This window comes from Sinocyclocheilus anshuiensis, unplaced genomic scaffold, assembly GCF_001515605.1.
Source record: "Sinocyclocheilus anshuiensis isolate Anshui unplaced genomic scaffold, SAMN03320099.WGS_v1.1 scaffold2085, whole genome shotgun sequence".
In the NCBI taxonomy this organism is placed as follows: Eukaryota; Metazoa; Chordata; class Actinopteri; order Cypriniformes; family Cyprinidae; genus Sinocyclocheilus; species Sinocyclocheilus anshuiensis.
Window position 1 is genome coordinate 755,207 of NW_015554052.1, and position 16,563 is coordinate 771,769.

Below are 16,563 nucleotides of genomic sequence, written 5' to 3' on the forward strand. Positions count from 1 at the left end.
CGTCTGTGTCTGTGTCTGTGTCTGTGTCTGTGTGTGTGTGTGTGTGTGATTATTGTATTGCTCCTGTGCCGAACAGAAGAAGAATTATGAGCGTCTGCAGAAAGCTCTAGACAGTGTGATGTCTATTCGGGAAATGACACAGGTACAGCGGCGGAAAGAAAGATTAACAAATGTGTTCATTAATATTTCAGGATATATCTGGTTTTATTGTCCAGATTTGTTTTTTGAGGAACTGTTAGAAAGCCTTTCAGTAAGTTAATGATTTAAGCAATGATGCTTAAATATTTATAAAATATAATTCCCACCATGTTCATATGGAAATCATGCAAAGACTAAATTAAAGTATATATGATAATATAATATATATATGATATTGATAAATGAGTTATCAGAGACTGTTTTTCAGAAACTGTATTTGTAATATCAGGGCTCATATCTGGAGATTAAGAAGCAGATGGATAAACTGGATCCTCTGGCTCATCCGTTATTGCAGTGGTGAGTTAAAAAGCAACAGGCCGGGCTTTACAGTGATTTTACCACAGTAAGTGTGTTTAGGCCTTTCTGATGGTTTATTGCTTCATCTGTCTCTCTCTGCAGGATTATATCCAGTAACAGGTCTCATATTGTGAAGCTGCCGCTCAGTAGGGTAAGATGAACACTTTTAAATGCAAGAACAGCTTTCCTTTCATAAGCTTTTGTCATTACTTTTGTATTTTTATTAATTTTTTTGCTGTGTATAGCAGCTGAAGTTCATGCACACGTCTCATCAGTTTCTGCTGTTGAGCAGCCCGCCAGCAAAAGAAGCTCGATTTCGCACCGCAAAGAAACTCTACGGCAGCACCTTCGCCTTCCAGTGAGTCACAGTGACCTGCAGAAACACGCGCGCGCACAGCACAGACAATCAAACTCTCATCAGAGCTGATCACACGACGCGATAAACCACAACGCTTCGTTATAATTAACAAAACTCTCTGCACTGAATATTTGGTGTGAACTTTTTATTACAATTTTTATTTTGATCAAATAAATGCAGCCGGACAAAAACAAAAATAACAAACTAGAACGCCTCCATTATAATAAAAAAAACTGTCTGCAGTAAATTAAATGCAGTAAAAGTGATGCAGTGCGACAAACTATTTGATTACAAACTACATTTTAATTGCAAGCTAATTTTGATTACAAACTACATTTTAATTGCAAGCTAATTTTGATTACAAACTACATTTTAATTGCAAGCTAATTTTGATTACAAACTACATTTTAATTGGAAGCTAATTTTGATTACAAACTACATTTTAATTACAAACTACATTTTAATTGCAAGCTAATTTTAATTGTAAGCTAATTTTAATTGTAAGCTAATTTTGATTGCAAACTACATTTGAATTGCAAGCTAATTTTGATTACAAACTACATTTTAATTACAAACTACATTTTAATTGCAAGCTAATTTTAATTGTAAGCTAATTTTGATTACAAACTAATTTTGATTGCAAACTACATTTTAATTGCAAACTACATTTTAATTGCAAGCTAATTTTGTGATTACAAACTAATTTTGATTACAAACTACATTTTAATTGCAAACTACATTTTGCTTTATTGAATATAATGTAGCAACTATATTTTTTCGCTCTACAGTTTTGAGCTAAAGATCATTGCTTACAAAATCAAGACAATACAAAACTGATTTGATTGCGTTTTGCATGAATAGCGTAGAAATTGGGATCCCAAATCCCCTTTTCTATTGAGATAGATCTATTATCTAACATTAAATGAACATGAAAATTAGTTTTAGATACATTAAATGGTGTTTGGTTTCAATTTTCTTGTCTTATTTGATTGAATTCAACAAGTAAAATCATGCAATAAAGTGAAAATGTTTATATAATCAGGTTCAATTTAGTTCATTTTAGAAAAAAATATGAATTGTAGGTTAAGAACAAAAATGTGATAAATTTTATTAGTTTCAGGGCCTGTTTTATATCCTGTGCATGTAAATCTGCAAAGAAATCAGATTTATAAGCCGCTGACTACTATTCAGATCTCAGTGAAATGTTCCCACCAGAGAAATAATATCAGGAGCATCAAAAATAATGACGGGTTTCTATTGGGTGGTATAAATTTAAACACCACTGGACAACACGTCAGGGTTTTTTTGCGCTATTTCTGTGCTTTTTGTGTTCTTTTTGTGAACACATTTCCACTTTTAGAGCTTACGAGAAATAAAAGTCGTCCAAAAACAGCCAACAAAAGACTAGCATAACTCAGAAATATCTCCAGACGTCTGTGTTTAAAAATACTCTTGTGCCAGATTTAACAATCGTCCGCTGTGCTTTTCCTCCATGAACGTTGCATCATACCGTACAGGTCATCAGGTTTTTCCAGACACACTTCTAAAACTGGATTTTGACATCTTCTGAAATGTGAGTGGTGCATGATCGTGCAAAACTCGCAACCATGATCATAGGACGTCTGCAAGATGCTTAGGTGTTTTAGGTTTGCTTATTGGTCCAAAGAGTCCGGCACCATCAAGTCTCTGTGTTATTCTGGTCTGTGGGATTGTTTCACGTGTTTTATCCTCACTTGTTTCTCTCTCTAGTGGCTCCCATATTGAGAACTGGCACTCAGTTCTGAGAAATGGACTGGTCAATGCCTCTTATACTAAACTGCAGGTATGTAAGTGACATCTCCTCATTGGACAGCTCATCTTTGTCTTGTTTTCCAGAACAAATATCTCAGAATTCTTAAATCACGATGCATTTACTTCAGAAGCAAAGTGGCATAAGAAGGCTTGTTTTGACTTTATGTGTAAAACGAGAAAAGTATCTGCTAATGGGGTCAGAAAAATCAACTTAATTCAAAGGGAGAGGTTTGTTTTTCTGACTGGTTGATATTTTTCTTGTTTCAAAGAAAAGCTCACTTAAGTTTGATCAGAAAACAGGACTTCTTTTTTTCTTTTTTTTTTTTGCTGTCATTTATCATCTTGATTTAAGAATATTTAGATATTTGTGCTGGAAAGCGAAACATAAATGCTAAGAAATAACATCAGTTTTTGCAGCGCAGTGAGGGGCGTCCACTTATAATCTTTGAAATAATAGTTATTTAGCTTTTTTAATCCAATGAATGTTTAATTCTCACTGAATTCTCAATGCTTTCCTCTGTATTTGTCTTGTTTTCCAGAACAAATATCTAAACATTCATAAATCAAGATACATATATTTGAAATGCAAAATGGCAAAAGATAGAAAAAATAGTTTTCTGAGAAACTAAAATGAAGTGACTTTATGATTAAAACAACAAAATAGAAGTCAGTGGGGTCAGAAAATTAAACTAAATTCAAAAGGAAAACTAGTTTATTTTTCGGAATGGTCAATATTTTTTCTTGTTTCAAGTATAAACTCACTTAAATTTGGTACGTTTTTCAGAAAATAAGACTTTTTGTGTTTTTATGTTATAATCTTTATTTAAGAATGTTTAGATATTTTTTTCCCAGTGCAATGAGTGGCGTCCACTTCATCATCTTTGAAATAAATATTTATTTTGCATTTTTAATCCAAATTAGTGTAAAAATGTATGAACCTTCGTCAGACTGATTGAATAATGTTGTTACAAATCATGGCAGATTTACTTCCGGTTCGTTCATCACACTGGAAATGGAAGGTCAAGTTGCATTGCGTTGTGGGATACACCACATTATGCTAGTATGCAAAAAATAAATGTCGTTCTCAAGCTTTGATTCTTTGCATTTACTGAAGACTTTGAGATCAGTGACGTTTGATGAGGTTTCTAGAGGGTTTGTGTTCAACACTGAAGATGAAGCAAAATCCTGCTGGAGTGATCTGTTTTTATAAGAGCTTGCCGATGTCATGCTTTTCTCCTGGAAGGACGCCCATCATTTCATTCAGTCGTACAGCTTTAAACTCTCACGAGACTGAACGTTCATCACGCTGTATAATGCATGTTCATGCATCTTCACAGGAAACCATAATCATCATCATCCTCACCACCTGTCTTCTTTCCTTCCTTGCTTTCCTTCATCTCCCACGATGCTTTCTTCTTCATTCATTGAATGCATCCCATCAGACGTCTGTGCTCGTGTCGGCGTCGGTCCACAGCTCAGATGTGAACGCGTATCTGCCGTGTTTCGCTTCTTTCACGGGGAGCGTGTGCAGAGCGTGTAACTCTCTCCTCTTCTTCTCTTTCATCAAAGCTGCATGGAGCAGCGTACGGGAAGGGCATCTATCTGAGCCCCATATCCAGTATTTCCTTTGGATACTCAGGTACGATCCAGACCCGCGTCCTCCGTGCTTCGCTGTGGGTTCATCATCACATCTCAGTCTCTGTCTCTCTGTAACAAACACCTCAGTCTGTTTTCTGATCCATATGAGTGCTTTGTTGTGCGTGGACACACTCTTTTTGATTCTGTGTGATTTATGTTTTTTTTTTGTATGTGCTTGATTGTTTTTCCTTTTCCACTCTGCAAACAAACATGTTCTTCGTCTTGTTTTGTCTGAAAATATCCTTACAACAAAATACATTTACGAAGCAAAAGAAGCACATTTGTGTAAGACGAGACTTTTTCTAACCTCTTGTTTTAGCCCTAATCTGCTCTACCTTTTGTTCATTTCTATTGAAATACAACGAGTTTCTTCCTCTGTATTTTTGTCTTGTTTTTGCTGAACAAATATCTAAACATTCTTAAAGTTACATTTATTTGAGAAGCAAAATGACTTGACATTAATAGATATCTGAGATATTAAGTCTTGTTTTCTGAAGAATGTAATTGTACAAATGTAAAAAAGAAAAAAAAAAAAATTAAATAAAAAAATCTGCCAATGTAAGAAAAATAAAGTTTATTTAAAGGGAAAACGAGATTATTTTTCTGACCCTATTGGGGTCTTTTTTAAGCAAAAAGTCACTTAATTTTGATCTGTTTTTCATAGACTTATTATCTAATGTCATTAGTAATTACATCTTAATTTAAGAATGTTTAGATATTTTTACTGGAAAACTGAAAAAGAAAATCTCGGGGTAAAAAATATTTAAAATCATAATAAAAAAATATTAATTTATTATTATTATTATTATTATTATTAATTTTCTTAAAAGCAAATCATAAAATCTCATGCAATGTTACTTCTCAAGTAACGTTTTTTTAAACTGGAAAACAAGTCAAATCTGACTATAATCTGACTATAAAACAAGAAATACTGACCAAAAATAAAACTAAAAGATTTTTGCAGTGTATAAACACTGTCACAAGTCGAGGTCCAGTCTGATCTCACATGTTTCCATCAATGAAAAATGAGCTCTGTACCAGACGCTTAAACCTACCGATCAAACTAAACACCACAAACATCATGGACCAGAAGACTGGATAATGTTTTCACCTACAACAGCAACTCAGTCTGGTTAATAGCTGGGTATTAATTGCATGTAGAAAAATGACCAAATTATCAATTACAAAATCAATCAACCAACACACCTCTGTTAATATTATAGCTGTCAAAAAAGTCCACATAATGTATAAATAATAAATTCTAGAAAGAACTATACTGAATACATAGTTCCCTTTCAGTCGGTCACTCCCGACGTCACGTCGGTTGACCGACGAAATTGGGATCTCGCTTAGAGCATTGCTTTATATTCTAAGAAAGAAAAAAAGTTTGAATGCAAGTTACATAAAAACTCTCAGTGGAAACATGGACCGATTCTGTTCTGGCCTCATTTGTGACCCTGGAGCACAAAACCAGTCATAAATGTCAATTTTTCTGAAATTGAGATTTATACATCATCTGAAAGCTGAATAAATAATCTTTCCATTGATGTATGGTTTGTTAGGATATGACAATATTTGGTTGAGATACAACTATTTGAAAATCTGGAATCTGAGGGTGCAAAAAAATCTAAATATTGAGAAAATCATCTTTAAAGTTGTTCAAATGAAGTTCTTAGCAATGCATATTACTAATCAAAAATTAAGTTTTGATATATTTACAGTAGGAAATTTACAAAATATCTTCATGGAACATGATCTTTACTTAATATCCTAATGATTTTTGGCATAAAAGAAAAATGTATAATTTTGACCCATACAATGTATTGTTGGCTATTGCTACAAATATACCCCAGCGACTTAAGACTGCTTTTGTGCTGCAGGGTCACATTTGAGCACCAGCACTGGAAAAGGGATGAATGTAAGATCAAATGTTGATTGATTGATTGATTGATTTTATTTCTGTGTGTGTGTGTGTGTGTTCAGGAATGGGGAAGGGACAGCATCGCATGCCCACTAAAGATGAGTTAGTCCAGCAATATAATCGAATGAACACAATGCCACAGGTACGACAGAAGCATTAAAAACATGTGATCTGTGCTCGGCTCTCAGAGGAGTAAATGTGAGTTATTTGTTCTTCAATAGAGTCGCCCCATACAGTCGCGGTTCCTCCAGAGCAGGAATTTAAACTGCATCGCTCTCTGTGAAGGTAAAACATCTGAGATCTCACCTGCTCTAACAATTCACAATTCACTCGGTTTAGTTTGAATATATATTGCTCAATGAATTCCCTCATGTGTGCTGAAATCCTGTATCTCAACCAACCTCTGACACATGATATGATTGTGTTTCTGTGCTGACAGTGATCACGTCCAAAGACCTGCAGAAACATGGGAACATCTGGGTGTGTCCGGTGTCTGACCACGTCTGCACACGCTTCTTCTTCGTGTGAGTATCTGTCTACCATGCATTTCTTTTTTCTTGTTTTCTTCTGATCGCAACTTAATTTTCTTGTGAGCCCGACATAACAAAAGCTTGTTTTCTCGTGATCTTGACATAAAAAACTGGCTGTTTTCTGGCGATCCGAGATGTTTTCTCGTGATCGGGATTCAATTTTCTGTGCACTAGAATAAAATAACAAATAATAATAAAACTGTATTTTTAGTATCATTATTTTAGTTTAGTTTAGTTTTTATATTTTCCGTTTTCATTTTAATTTTACTTAAAGTTTTATTAATTTTGTTGTTGGGGTTCTTTGGTAGTTTTTCTTTTTCTTATATGTCTGTATAATTTTATTAATTTTTATTTCAGTTTTAGTTTTAGTTATTTTAGTGCATCAAGTTAAACTAAATTAAAGTGAAAAATGTTGCCTTGGCAGCTAGCTGAAATCTTTTATATTTAATTTTATTTTGGTTCATTTTCATTTTATTTCAAGAAACGGAAATGTGTTTTAAATGGTTTTAAATGTGTTTTAACTACAAGATAACTACAATAACACTGAACAATAAAAACAAAACAAACATTTTTGTGTGTATTTTCCTTTTTATGTGATTAATCTACAGCAAAAATACAGCACTCTTAATAGGCAAACGCCTGAGGTAATTAATTAATTAATTAGTGCTGTTGTTGGATAATGGGTCGGTGTTGATGTCGAGATCACAAGAAACAACTATTTTACTATTTTGTAATCATGAAAACAACTTATCTTCTGTCGAAAACTCGAGAAATCCACTATTTTGTAATGTCGAGATCTCAAGAAAAAATGAAATTCTTCCTCAGTATTTTTGTCTTGTTTTCCAGTACAAATATCAAAACATTCATGCATCAAGAAACATTTACTTGAGATGCAAAATGACAATTTACGTCTTTTTTTCCTGCATCAAATGCATCAAAATATCTGCCAGTGGGGCAAAAATTAACTTCATTCAAAGGAAAAACAAGATTATTTTTCTTGCCCCACTGGCAGATTTTTTCTCGTTTTAAGCAAAAACTCAATTATGATACATTTTTTCAGAAAACAAGACTTCTTATTTTATGTCATTTTGTAAATGTATCTTGATTTAAGAGTGTTTAGATATTTGTACCGGAAAACAAAACAAAAACAGTGAGGAAAAAAATTTCTTTTGCAGCGATTTTATCAAAAATAAAGTAAATAGAGTATATATAGAAATACACAAAGCACAGACATATGTATTATAGATAACCTATGCACAGATATTATTATAGATATGTGCAAGGGTGAAAAGTGCACAAAAATTGTGACATGCACAGGCGGTCTGATAAATGATTGAATTTGCATATTGCACAGTAGTTAATTAGTTACCAGTAGTTACTAGTGTTATTTTTAGTATTATTTATGTACTTTTATAGTATTTATTCATAGCTTTTTATGTTTTTAGTTTTCATTTTATGTGCTTTTGTCATTTTCATTCTCTTTTTAATTTCTGCATTTAGCTTTATTTTTTGTCAGCTTTAGTTTTAGTCATTTTAATACTTGAATGTATTTTATTTCAGTTAGTCGCCAATGCAAAATTTTTCGTTTGTTTTTGATATGTTATATTTTGTTTTATTTCAGCTTTATTGCAATTAACGAAACCGATTTTAATAGTTTCAGTTAACAATAACAACACTAATAGGCTACTGTCAAGCGAAAGCTGCTTACAAAGCATGAATATTGTAGTATTCAAGTATAACATTTGTGACCCTGGAGCACAAAACCAGTCATAAGGGTCAATTTCTCGAAATTGAGATTTATGCATGCATCATAAATAAGCTTTCCATTGATGTATGGTTTGTTATGATCAGACAATATTTGGCTGAGATACAACTATTTGAAAATCTGGAATCTGAGGGTGCAGAAAAATCTAAATATTGAGAAAATCATCTTTAAAGTTGTCCAAATGAAGTTCTTAGCAATGCATATTACTAATCAAAAATTAAGTTTTGATATATTTACAGTAGGAAATTTACAAAATATCTTCATGGAACATGATCTTTACTTAATATCCTAAGGATTTTTGGCATAAAAGAAAAATTTATAATTTTGACCCATACAATGTATTGTTGGCTATTGCTACAAATATACCCCAGCGACTTAAGACTGCTTTTGTGCTGCAGGCTCACATATGAAATATTGTTTTAATGTGATCTGTGTGTGTCAGGTATGAGGACGGTCAGGTGGGAGATGCTAACATTAACACACAGGAGCCCAAGATCCAGAAGGAGATCATGCGTGTGATCAGCACCCAGATCTACTCCAGCTGAAGAGCTGTCCTGCAGAAACGGTCGAGACGGACACATTTCTGGGCTCCAAACTCACCCAGGGGCGCCGTCTTTCCTCGACTCTACTCCATCTGTGCTCTCTTTAATCCTGTCTTTCACATGGGATGCAAGATGAGGGAAAACTTCATGATAAACCCTGCCCACAACCCTTTGACTTCCCACAGAGCCGCTGTCAGTCAAAAGCAGACCGGCGCCTGATTGGACGAGACGGTCGGCCAATGAACTCGCATCTGTCGCTCGTTTTCTCTTTTTCACGGATCGTTTCTCACACTAAATATCTAAACACGTAAAAAACATGTTTATTGCAGTTTTGTCCGTCTCTGGATAGTAAATGATGAATCTGTGCGCTTTATTGTGTTCGTATCTTCTTCATCTTTCTCCTCCGCTGCTCTTTCTGACTTTTATTAATATCCCAGATGTTTTTATCTCGGAGTTTCCTGCTGAAATCAATTTCCTGTCTTTTGTTGCTGAGCTCCGCTTACATGTGTACGAACACTCACACTGATTTATCGCCTGACAGAAAACGGATGAGAGGACAGGGACGCGTCGTTACTCGTGTTTATACTTATATCTTCTGGATAGAGTCGTCGTGACGCCGTTTTGGTGCCGTCATCCGATGGGACGCGCGAGCTGAAGCCAGAGACGCTTTTATCTCCATTCTCAGACATTCCCGAGTGCTTGTGGGTCATTTCCACAAAGCCTGCAGAGGGATGACGTACAGTAGCAATCAAACATTTGGACACATTATTTATTCTATTTTCTACAATAATAGTAAAGTGTGCAAACTCTGAAATCACACAAATGGAAGTCAAAACTCGTTTAAAGTTAACATTAAATTCAAGTTGCAACCGCCTCTTCTTTCCTGTTGTGATCAAAGTTTGAAATGAACTTTATCACTCATCAACTTTATCACTTATTTATTGGATATAGCATATTTCATGCACAGTGGTCATTCATAGTGATTTATATAAAAAGGATTCAAAATAATCATAAAATGATCACAATTGATGCATAATACATAAAAAAGCATGCACAATAAATAAAAAAAATAACAACAACAAAAGCAAAGAATAAAAATGTATCTAATTGTATTAAAACCATTAAGAATAAAAAAAAAAAAGAATAAGAACAATCCAAAACAAAAATATCAGTGATAAACCAGATCTTAGATTTAAATATATTTATTATTAAACCTGATTCTGAATCATTAAAGATTTATGACAGTCGATCATTGTTTACAGAAACCATAAAAATAGATTAAAATAAAATTCTCAAATTCTCAGCTACTTCAGTGTTTATTTTGTTGCATTTGTTTTTTTATTTAATTTTTAAAAATGTATTTTAATTTTAGAGACATGCCGCTTTCACCATCTTTACGCCTTGTTTTACTAATATTGGAAAACATAATTTACTAATCATAACCTGCCAATATGGCTGGTGAGTTATGTGTTAACCGGCATGGTTAATTTTCACCTGTATTTGTCAGGTGTTGCATTGATAAATCACTTATACAATATTCCATAAAAAATAAGAATCTGCAATTTAAAAAAAAAAAAAGAGGAAGATAAAGAGAATTTCCTTCAAAAAAAATAGGCACAGCTTATTTTTGTCTACCAAACTAATTTCAGTCATTTACGCAGATGTTTTTAGGATCATTTTAAACATAAATGCAGTCTTTTATGTCCAAACGTTCGTCTGCTGGTGTGTCTCCTTATTCTGTTGGTTCTCTCTGACTGTTTCTCGTCCCGGAGCCTTTGTGAGACTGTAAATGATTTTGTGGCTTTATTTGAGGGTGTTGCATTGATTCTCTCATGCACCTTTTCTTCTGGATCTGTGTTGGACATGCAGGCTGTAAATAATGAAGATCGGACCGGAGGGATGCTCTCTGGATCTGGTTTCTGTTGATTGTGATGTTCAACAGACCCATCAGATCTCCTGCGGTTGTACAGGTGGAACGATGCTGAGCTGAATAAATAAAGAGAGATTTTACACAATTGTAGGTGTTTAATTTGTCTCTGGCCTTCATTAATAGAGATGGTGTTTTCTCCATGCAGTGGCGTCTTCTTTACACCAGGTGGCGCTTTTGCTTCACTTCACTCACCTTGACAACAAACATTTACTATGAATGTCACATTAGCAATAGACTCTCAGGTAATTCTGGGGGATATTTTGTAATATTCAGTTCATGTGCAGCATTAGATTAGAAATATTAGATTCTCTCTGCTGTACAGTCTTCATTCATTCATTTATTATTTAAAGTTTTTGTGCATCAATCTAGTGAGCAACTGATATATCAGCGATGCGACAGAAATTCATCAGTTCAATCAGTGAGTAATACACTTACTTTCCAGCTATTTTTAATGGATTTTCACTAAATATTGTGTAAATATTGTATTAGTAAATTTATTTAGTAAAATGTTGTAAACAAATTTTAATAATTCAGATATTTTCGAGTGGATTTTTACAAAATTTGGTGAAATTAAATATTAAATAAAATGTTCTTAGTTTAAATTGTAAAGTAAAAATAGTATCATTTGGTAAGTAAAAAAAATTGTAGTAAAAACAATTTTTTTTAGTGAATCAGATTTTCAGATTATTTGTGAATTTTCAATAAATATTGTTTATACACACGCACACACACACACACACATATATATATATATATATATATATATAGTGTGTGAATTTTCCCTAAATATTGTGTAAATTAAGTATAATAATAATATTATTTTTTTTAGTAATTCAGATCATTTTTAGTGTATTTTCAGTCAATATTGTGTAAATTAAATATTAAGTTACATTTTCTTTGTATTTATTCATTTATTTATTATTTTGTGTTTTATTCAGCAGTTCCCTTTCACTGGTTTATTTGTTTACTGCAGCTGTTTTCAATGAGAGAGCAAAATTAAACATCATATCTGTGTGTAGCGTCTGCAAAGTATGTCTACACACACAAGGAATTTGTCTTGGTGTGAGATACTCGGTTTTAACTTGTGTATTGAACTGTTGTATAAAAGAAACATCACACTCACAGTCATGATGTTGTTCTGAGCATCAGTCACGTGATCACCAGCGGACCAATCACAGTCATGATGTTCTAATTTTATTATATGGCCTTATGAGGCTAAATCATTGGTTCTCAACCTTTTTGACTCAAATGCCTCCCATTGTCCAACACAATATTCAAAGATATAAGATAAAATATTTACTCCGGTATTTATGCTGTAATTATGACAAACCTGCTTCTTGTTTATTATTTAATAACTTATTAATTAATATATATATATATATATATCAATTAGTCACAATTCTTTATGTGATTCCAGAAAATTCTAAATGTCCCGAAAAATGTGTAATTTCAGTTTAGATCTCATTAATACACTTAATAGCAATAATAATTGTATTAATAAAAAAATATTAGTAATTATAAAGTAATTCTAAAATTGTATATTACATTTATGTAATTTGTTTACTGCTGATTGTTTTTTAGCATTATGATTAGCATTTTTTATAAATTATTTAAATTTATTAATAATATTCAGTGTATTTATATATTTGTATATACACACACCTTTTTAATATTAATAGAATTATTAATATCAAATCTGACACAATTTAAATACTAAAAAAGTATACAATCAAGATGTAAACTCAAATTGTGTATATATATATATATATATATATATATATATATATATGTAAATATATATGCTAAAATATATTGAAATGCTAAAAAAAAGATGCAATCAAGATTTTTATGTTTTGTTCACTTAATTTGTATAATTATATTTTATATTTATATAATTTCAGTTTACATCTGATGTTTTTTAGCATTTAAATTATATTTTGAATGCATTAATATTATTAATATATTAATTATTCGTTTATTAATTATTAATATATTCAAATAATTTCCATTTGGAAGTTTGCTGACATCCCCTGTTTGAGAAACACTGCTCTAAATATAGTGCATGTAGATATTGTTATGATAGTTATATGCTGTTTTCAGTCAGAGTTGATTGTCACAGTTGGTGGCGCTAGAGAGCAGACGCTCCGCAGCTCTTTGTATCTCTGCTCATGTTATTAATTTCTTTTTAAATCGTTTATTTCTCACTTAATCACTTTTTGTGGTGCTCTGTGTTGTGGTTGCGTGCTCGCTGAGAGATTGTGTGCATCTCTGTGAAGCCTCGTGTTTGTGTCTTTGCTTTAATTCGTTTTGGATTAATTCCGTCGTCTTCAGAGACAGTCCTAATTCCCTATTATTTCCACTTCACAAACACAGTCTTATCCATCAGTCCCTTTGATTATTTCTTTGTTTTTGCTAAGACATCACACGAGGTTAGTGATCTAAACCAAACACTAAAAGTTGAGCGTAAGAGCAAAACAGCTGAAATAAATCCCACACGATGCACATTGAAGGAAACCTGTCTAGAAAGCAGAATAATCTTTTCATATCAGTCTGGGGGAAAAAAACACTTAGAAACCATTTCGAACACCTGGCAACCGCATAGCAACCCACTAACATTCCAAATAGCAACCAAATAAACAATGTCCAGACAAGACCAGCACGTGTTTCTGAGCGTGTTCCCTGGTTTCTTTATCTTGTTTGTTTGACACTCAGATGGTGCTGAAGATGGATGACGTGATGAAACAGGAGTGATTCACTCGTTTAACACTCGTCCGCTCAGTCTGTCATCTCATCTGACAGCTGTCAATGCATGCGGCAACAACAACAACAACAACCATCTCTGTCTTTCTCTGCTGCTTTATACTCCTGCTCTGCCTTTGAGTGTAGCTCAGAGTGTAGATCACACACAAAATAGAATGAAATTAAATAACAGTGTAGACTAAACTAAGAAAGCTGCAAATGACACATTTAAACAAATGGGAATGAATGGCGGTGTGTCTCCATCTCCTGTGGCATTCTGGGAAACTCCCCGCAGCAGGCCTGACATTTCTGCCTCGCTTTGATGGCAGTATTTGAACACGTGTGTGTGTGTGTGTGTGTGTGTGTGTGTGCGTGCGAGTGTGTGTGTGTGTGTGTGTGTGTGTGTGTGTGTGAGTGTGTGTGTGTGTGTGTGTGTGTGTGTGTGTCACACATGTTCCCAGCTCTCCCTCCTGCTGCGGCGTCTTCAAAGATGCCCACAGTGTCTCTCTCTCTCCTGCCAACACAACACACTGTTACTGCCGCACACTTTACCCACAATCCCCCTCTACACTCACTGAGAACTGTTCAGCTCCTCCACTGCTCCTTATAAAGAAAAAAAGTGTGTTTTCATAATCTCTGAATGAATCCCTGCTGTTTTTTGAACATCCAGTCAGTTCTAATCACTTTCTTTCTCTTTGAATGTCCGGTTTCACTCAGAAATTCATCAGGCTGTGGAAGTAAAGTGGGTCGTGAGTGCAGTTTCATGTTGACTTTAAGACAGAAGTAGAATCAGCTGTACATCTGAAGATTCTTTTGTTCTGTCTGCGTGTGATTAAGAAGAAACGGTCCTGAGAGGCAGAGATGTTAACTGAATCCTAATTAGAACAGAGAGGATTCTTAAATAACGCCATTAAATCTGAGTGTGACAGATGGAGTGGATATAGAGATGTACAGATCATTCTTTTGCTTTCCTTCCATAATCCATAATAACGCTTCCTCCAGTGAAAAAGTGCATCTCCTGTTGTCTCTCACATCAAAATCCAGCCACATATTAGTTTAGAGCTGTTTAAACGCTGCTTGATCTGTGCAGATTTCTCTCCTGATTCACACCAGAACACTTTTTCACTGGAGGAAGAGTTATTATGGATTATGTACTCAATGTATTTGAGTTAAAACGTCTTGATGCTGGATTTGTTTCAGCTTTAGTCTTCTCCAGATGTTAACTGATGGACTGGAGTGCTGTGGATTACTTGTGGATTATTGTGATGTTTTTATCAGCTGGACTCTCATTCTGACGGCACCCATTCACTGCAGAGACACTGATGCAATGCTGCATTTCTCCATTTACAAGAAGTGGAATTTTAGGTTACTATTTCAATAATTTAACAACTCATTTGCATGTTCACATTACTCTGATATTAGCTGAAGTTCACGTGTCATGCAGGTAAACAAATAAAATATTTAATAATTTTTTAGTGTTATATATAATATATATAACTTTGAAGCTCAAAATTTCAAAACTACTCGGAATACAGATAGAACCTTATAATTCCAAGGGGACGATATATATATATATATTTATAATTTTATAAAATTATAATTTGTATTTTATAATTTTTTGAAATGTTTAAATAATTTATTAATTTATTTATTGTAAGTTTACTTTTTAAAAATGTAAGTAATTCTTATCTTTTCCACCCTGATCTACATTGTATGGGTTATTGGTGAATGTTAATGTTAATGTTAACCAGCAGTCAAACAGCTGTTTAATTATTGTTTTATGCTGCTGTTTGAGGTGATGCATCATTTCTAAAACCTTGCCATGATGCATTGTACTTCTGTCCTACAGTTTTGGTCATTAAATATCATGTGTTGCTCAGAAATATGTCATATTATGGAACTATAATGAGTTGTTTTGCATCGACTTAATAGTCCAAGACGCATGTCTATGTTTGAAAGTGTGAACTGTGTGTTGTGTGACATTGTAATCTGTCTTTGTGTTTCTTCTGAGGAAAGGCTTTTTCACAGGTCAGTACGCTTTCAAACGCCTTCATTGTAATGCTTATTAGTTCATCCTTAATAGGGAATTATCCAGTTTAGCAAAACTTTCTGTTTAAAGCTTCGCTTACAAGAACTCAGTGGGCAGCTGAATTAGTTTAAGTCAATTTATGATGATATTAAAACAAACATGCAGCGAAACGACGAGTTCTAATCCTCTCAAAACCTCCGTCGTCATTTCTGTCATCTGAAATCTCTTTTTGACCAAAGTAGTGTGTGTGTGTGTGTGTGTGTGTGTGTGTGTGTGACGTGGGTCACAGTGTTTCTGAGGATCGGTTCACTTCAGCAGCACTGTGCTGCTCTGCTGTTTTCATGTTTTAGTTGTTCTACATCAGAAGAAGACCTATAATGGCATTGGCAAAAGCTGAAAGCAGTGTATAATCTCCACTGTGAAGCTACATGTAGATATCAGCATTTTCATCGTTTTGTAGCTCATGTGGAGTTTTGCTGTTGTGTATTTATATTCTAGTTATTCAGTCACTGTTTTCTGTGCTCATGTTTTCAGTGTTTCAGTGATACAGTATTTTGAATCCAAATGTGTGTAAAAAAAAAAATTGTTTTTTTAAATAATAAATACAACAACAAAAATATTAATAATAATAATAATAATAGTAAAATAATGAATAAAAACAAAATTGAATAATAAAAATATGTAATAATATGTCATATGATGTAATAACAATGTTATAAATAACATAAAAAATCATGACAAAACACACACACACTCTCTCTCTTACACACACACTCGCATGCACGCACGCACGCTCACACACACACACACACACACACACACACA

At 33.6% G+C, this 16,563-nt stretch overlaps 1 protein-coding gene across 1 annotated transcript in view; it reads left to right on the top strand.

Moving 5' to 3' along the window:
- The window catches only part of LOC107668484 (poly [ADP-ribose] polymerase 6-like), a 25,948-nt gene extending 15,880 nt beyond the window's left edge, over positions 1-10,068 (top strand). The window contains exons 16-25 of the mRNA XM_016460363.1: positions 77-142; positions 428-495; positions 598-646; positions 741-853; positions 2,603-2,675; positions 4,214-4,283; positions 6,266-6,345; positions 6,425-6,488; positions 6,643-6,727; positions 8,941-10,068. Coding sequence (XP_016315849.1) covers positions 77-142; positions 428-495; positions 598-646; positions 741-853; positions 2,603-2,675; positions 4,214-4,283; positions 6,266-6,345; positions 6,425-6,488; positions 6,643-6,727; positions 8,941-9,043 — 771 coding nt within the window. The 3' untranslated portion in view covers positions 9,044-10,068. The remainder of the gene's footprint in view (positions 1-76; positions 143-427; positions 496-597; positions 647-740; positions 854-2,602; positions 2,676-4,213; positions 4,284-6,265; positions 6,346-6,424; positions 6,489-6,642; positions 6,728-8,940) is intronic.
- The last annotated feature ends 6,495 nt before the right edge of the window (positions 10,069-16,563 follow it).